The sequence below is a fragment of the Diachasma alloeum genome, unplaced genomic scaffold (assembly GCF_001412515.2).
Source record: "Diachasma alloeum isolate Michigan unplaced genomic scaffold, Dall2.0 Dall_scaffold_00608, whole genome shotgun sequence".
NCBI lineage: Eukaryota > Metazoa > Arthropoda > Insecta > Hymenoptera > Braconidae > Diachasma > Diachasma alloeum.
The window spans coordinates 214440-220423 of NW_021680740.1; the positions used below are offsets into that span (position 1 = coordinate 214440).

Below are 5984 nucleotides of genomic sequence, written 5' to 3' on the forward strand. Positions count from 1 at the left end.
GCCGGAAGGCAAAGTGGTTATAACAAGTATACCCTATTTTCTGCGCAGCACAGAGGGCGCAATGAATACCCGTATACCTCACTTCAGCAATAACCTAGAAGGAAAGGGTATAGAAGTGGGGTGGTGTGGTTGCACATGTGTCGAACCTGAAATATGTAGGCGTGGCCTCAGTTGTTGGAGCTAGCAGACGCATCCCGACTCAGCTGAATATGTTCCCGCGTCCTCGTTCCTTCTTCCCCTTGGTATTCGTTTCATCCCCCCACTGAAAATACAGATATGCGCGGAAACTACAACGGGGCTATATGGCTCCACCCTCGAGTGGGCTCGGTTTGTGCTACCATTGGCCCCTCAACAACCGCTTCAAAACCACCCTCTGACTGGGAGCTTCTCTCCACCTGTCGTTCGACGCGAAACCGACTAGTTGTGCTATAGAGCAGCAGCTGAATAACCCCCTTCTGGGGCTACAATACCAAGATGCGTTTACCGAGTTGAATCATTCAAACGTGGTCCGTCCACGACCTCGGGTCGTCTCCGACAGTCAGCACTCATTACTCATATCACCGTCCACGTTTGTTCAATATCAAGGTAAGACGACAGTTGGATTTCACTCGCTGATCACCACCAAATTTGGTCGCAATCGCTTCAGCGGTTTCGCTTGTTCTTCCAGATAAGACTGATTTGACTGGCGATTGTCGTTGTCACAATGACAATGGAAGATCGCTCGGGACCAGGCATCGATCGTCCAGGTGATGCAGGTACAACAGCAACAGCAGCAAGTGGAATAACGACGGACGCCTCCTATCCACTCCGCCGAACAACCGGAAAGCGATCCTTCGATGTAGCTTTCCTAGTTGCTCCGGACGAAAAATTGGCCCGACGTCAGAGCGATTACAATCAGCTAGAAACTTCTCACAGTCCTGACTTTGGACAACCAGTGAGCCCATCCGGTGATACCTGTTACCGTAGTTTCACAACCGGTCATCCACCGCCAGGACATCATCACGCGGAAGAGCTGACAAGTTCGCGAAGTGCTTTCACTAAAGTCAGTTCAGTAAGCAGTTTCGATGAGTCACGCAGTTCACCGCGATCATCGATATCGCCGGATCGCGGCAGTTATCGGAGTAGCATCAGTCCGCCAAGAAGAACTCCACCGTTGCAATCGTCCTGTCCCATCAAGACAGCGACCTTCAAGTACGGCTCCTTCGCTGCGGTGGCCGCAGCGGCCGCGGCTGCCGCGGCAGCAGCCGCATCTACCCCATATCCATTCATCTCAAGTTCTCCGGAAAGTGTGACACCCATAACCGCAACCACAACGGCAACCGCAACAGTGACCAATAATCTGTCTCTCGGTGGAAATCTCAAAATCCGAAAAATCTCAAACTCCGTGGAACCTTCAGGCTTTCGCACCGCGTCGGAGCTGTCGCCAGCGGCCGCTGCTGTTTACTCTAACCTGTCCTACGCACCGATATCAGTGTTTCCGTCTGCACCGATGGCAGAAGCTCTCACGCGTCCTCGCCACTTGTTCGGTGTGACCGGTCTCCTACCGCCGTCCTTCGCTCTGAGTCTACCAGCTCAGAACGTCTGTGCCAAGTGCAATCTGTCCTTCCGGATGACATCTGACCTCGTCTATCACATGCGGTCTCATCACAAGAACGAAGGTACCGGCGAGGCCGCGAGAAGACGCAGGGAGGAGAAGCTCCGGTGTCCTGTCTGCGACGAGAGCTTTCGGGAAAGGCATCACCTGACCAGACACATGACAGCTCATCAGGACAAGGCGAGCGATTCCATGGATCCTCAGCAGCTTCCACAGGTGCAATCAGGCAGCGTCAAACGACGAACCGCGGGACTGCCAGTTATTCACGGTGCAAAGTGACATTATTTAACCAAAATCCAAAACTACTTCCAGTAAAATAACAACAATGAACTCGACATTCATCAGCTAAAAACGTATTCTCATAGAATATACGAATCATAGTGTTACGAATATTTTGAAGGTTTGTCATGTATGGACTGTGTCGATATGTGATGATCACCAGAGGGCTCTCTCTCTAGTCAATATTAGGAGGATTAACATTAAAGTAGGTCTAGGTAAATAGCGAAACAATGTATTGCTAGTAAAAAACGAGCAATGCTCATTCGAATCTCGAGGGATTTGTCTCTCAAATCCGTATCCGATAAATCGCGTTGCAAATTTTTTTTTTTTTTTTTTTTTTTCATTCTTTCAAATCGACGTATCGTAAACCGTAAACTCGCGTCACACGTAAACCACCGGAGCACGCATAATGGTAGGAAACAATGAAATGCCGTAATCGGAAACAGTGCCGGTTTGTTATCTGCCATTCGCACCCCATTTAACTTGAAACGTTGAATCGTTCGGGTCGCGCTAGGCTATACTTGGTTGTGTTATACGGTTAGCAAACTGGTACCCACGATTATTCGCCACACTCTATCTATCTCATCTGGGTTTTAAATACGTCGCGACCTCAGTCGACCCCGCTTGCTCTCTCGCCACCCTCGTATTTCCCGGTTGATCCCGAAGTCGTCTCTCTCTTTATCTCACCCCCCGACAATTTCGATGATTCCGTTTCTCTCGGGGCCGTCAGCATTGTTAAATCACCGGACAAATTTATCATTCCGACGGAATCAGCGACTACTTCCAATTACAAAAGACGTCATTCGATAATGCTGTAATATTAGAATTAAGGACTAGTTAAGACTTATTTTTTGTTAAATTTGTTCATATTTTATTTATCGTTTCAATAGCTCAGTAGCGATGCGGTGAAACTGTTTGTCGACTTGGCTATTAGCTGAGTTTTCGATGAATATCTCCGAGTCTAAAGGAGATTGCGGAAAAATTTTGGTCATTCTTACAATAGGGGCAATAGTAAAACAAGTTTTTTTTTTAAAGTTCACATCTGTTTCGAAATTTTGTTGTTTTAAAGAAGTGTGCATATAGCACATGAAACGTCGGCAAAATTGAAAAAATGGGAAGATTTTAATTTTTTCAAGCTAGAAGTTTTCGTATTTTTGCTTGCTTGTGACCGTAAATTGGCTGGAAGTCGTTCAATAATGGAGACAGCGAAATTTTCATAATAAGCTTTTCTGCAGAGCAAGTCAAGAGCTACAAAAAAGATATTGACGAAAATTTTTGTACTTGCCTTAGATTCCGAGATATTTATTGAAAACCTGAACCGTTTTACCGCTTCGCTGCTGAATTATTGAAAATTCTTTCGCTCAATCAAATCATTGTACATAATTCATTGTAAATATTATTACTCATCCAGTATGTAGACCGTCGTTGTTAAAATATGAATTATGAGAATAAATAATAAAATATTATATCTGAGAGTGTTTGTAGGGGGGGGGGGGGGGGGATTTTTTTGGGTTTNGGGGGGTATTATTTTCGGTTTTATTGAGGCAGTAAAGAAAGAAGATTTGATATGTGAAAGGAGTAGTTTAGTATCTTTTTTCTTCAACCCCTCTTCGGGCACTTCTCGGTATAAGTAACTCAGCCAAAACTTCTCCCTCTCTCTCTCTCACTCCGGGGGTTTTGAAGAGGGGCTATATGACAACGGACGACAGGCGCTCTTGGCAAGAACCGTTAAATCACTGAAAATCCGATTACTACGAGAGCAGATATTAATTTCTGACCATTCTCCATCTTCTTCTTGCCGTTTTGCGGCTTATTGAAACTGTGAGGGGGCACGAGAGGAAGATTATTATCGGTGTTATATAAATTGTCAGCGGCGCGGAGGGGGGCTATCGGCACTGACGGCTTCTCACACTTATTAAAAATAAAAAAAATAAATTGCCAGAGTTTTGAACGCGATTTGGAGCTCAACCGATATCTAATCCTCATGGAAAAATAGGTGAGTGTCTATCGCACTCACGCCGGGGAATCCCCGGTTTAGGGAGGGGACGGCGGTAAGTATACTTACCCTCTGGCCGTGCTCCATAAAGATAAATAAGATCGCTGTGCTACCACACGCCCAACCAATGCCAAGCATAAAGGTTATTGGGGCTACAGATGACAACTGGCAATTATCTATCTCTCGTACTATCAACACGTCAGACGTCGCAGGTTTAACGGTATTTGTGGGTTTTATAATGGGATTGAAATGGTTTTATGGAGCGGGGAAAATATGGTGGATTGCAAAAATTTCTCATTAACAATTATGATTATAATTTTTATTTTATCATAGTCCGTTTTACCCCAGTTTTTTTTATCGGTTTTGAAATGGAAATTTTTTTTTTAATTAACCTTGCGCCTTTAGTAAAAGATACCCTCATCTAGATATCGGAGTTATTAAATACCATATAATTGGAGAATTGAATCAATTTTTAAGATGATAATTTTTCCGTCTGTTTTTTTTTTACAAAAAAAAATTTTAATAAAAAATGAAATTAAAAAATGAATTTCACTAAATAAAATAAGGATTTTTTTTATTTTCATGATTTTGTGATCTTGATTACAATTATAATTACTATTTTCGCAGAACCCGTTTTGCCCCAGGTTTTTTAAATTCGAAATTGAGTAAATGTCCTGGACGGAAATTTTTACGTTTTTTTTTATTTATTTTTTTAAATATTTTAGCAAAAAAATTTTTTTACAAAAAAATAATTTTGCAAAATTCATTCCCATGATTTTGATTTTATTATGCCCCGTTTTGCCCCACTATTTTCTCTATTTAAAATAGAATAAATGTCCTTAAACGGAAATGTTTTTATTTTTTTGAGAAAAAAAACTTTTTTTATAAAAAAAAATTTTTAAAAAATGAGGAAAAATTACCGTCCAAGGAGATTTACTTTATTTCAAATTGAGAAAATATTGGGGTAACACGAGGAGTAATAAAATAACATTTAATTTTTTCGTTATTTCATTTTTTGCAAACATTTTTTTTTACAAAAAAAAATTTTCCATTGAAGACCGGATTGAAAAACAAATCGCAAAAAAAATGAGAAGATCGTCGACCATTAAAGTATCATAAAAAAATAATTGAAAAAAATTCTCACAATGTTGTGATCCCGCGAAAGAATAAAAGATAAAAAACCGATTTGTAAATGTGAAACGAGCGACTTTTTCCCACATAATAATTCCCATGTCACTTTTCTCAACAAGCCATACAGTGTATCAAATTGTTTCTTCTCCGTCGGAATAATGACAATGTCACATAGAAGGGAGTGGATCCCCGGCATCGAATTCGTTGCGCCCCCGAAAGCACACGAAAATTCACCCGCTACGGTTGCAGAAATCTCGCACGTGCCATTATACCTCGGGAATTGGATCCGGACATGTTAAACGCTGTTGAAACGCGTTTCGAGACATTAACTTTCATATTGCCGTTGTAAACTCTAAGATTACACTAGCACATGAATTCAGTGCTGTGTATTTTTCTCACATTAAAAAATTTTTTGACGAGAAGACAAAACATCCCGAGAGAGTGAAAAAATTCTTCATTATAATCTAAAAAAATTCGGATTCTTTATTATTAAAGTGAAAAGAATTTGAATTTTTTAAATTAAATTATAAATTTTTATTTGCTCAACATACGTTATCCTTTGTACCATGAGTAAACATGAATAAACGAATCATAATTGTCCAAATAATTTAGGTCAGAGGAAAATAGAATAATTCTACTTTCTGAATATTGCGTTCACTAAGGTTTTCTTCGAACAAAGTTGATTAGAATTAATAGCTAGAATTATGAGATAATCCCTAATTTTTTACGTTAGGGATAGGAGAATCTGAATGCAATATAGTGAAAATGATGATCGATTTTTCACTTAAAAAAAATAATATTAATATCCAAATCCAAAATTTTTGATATGAATAAAAAGAAGCTGTGACTCAATATTCCAAATGAAGTTTTAATATATAATTTGGTGCTGAAAACACGAGATGACAATATTCTAAGCACGGAATTATATTGATGAGGTGAACAACAAATTAATTGAATTACCGTGTGAACTAACTAAAAAATGAT

General features: G+C 40.3%; 1 protein-coding gene across 1 annotated transcript; it reads left to right on the forward strand.

Moving 5' to 3' along the window:
* Nucleotides 1–703: 703 nt before the first annotated feature.
* LOC107043618 lies at nt 704–1873 on the forward strand. The gene has a single exon (XM_015265181.1). The coding sequence runs from the start codon at nt 704–706 to the stop codon at nt 1871–1873; it is 1170 nt and encodes a 389-aa protein (XP_015120667.1).
* The last annotated feature ends 4111 nt before the right edge of the window (nt 1874–5984 follow it).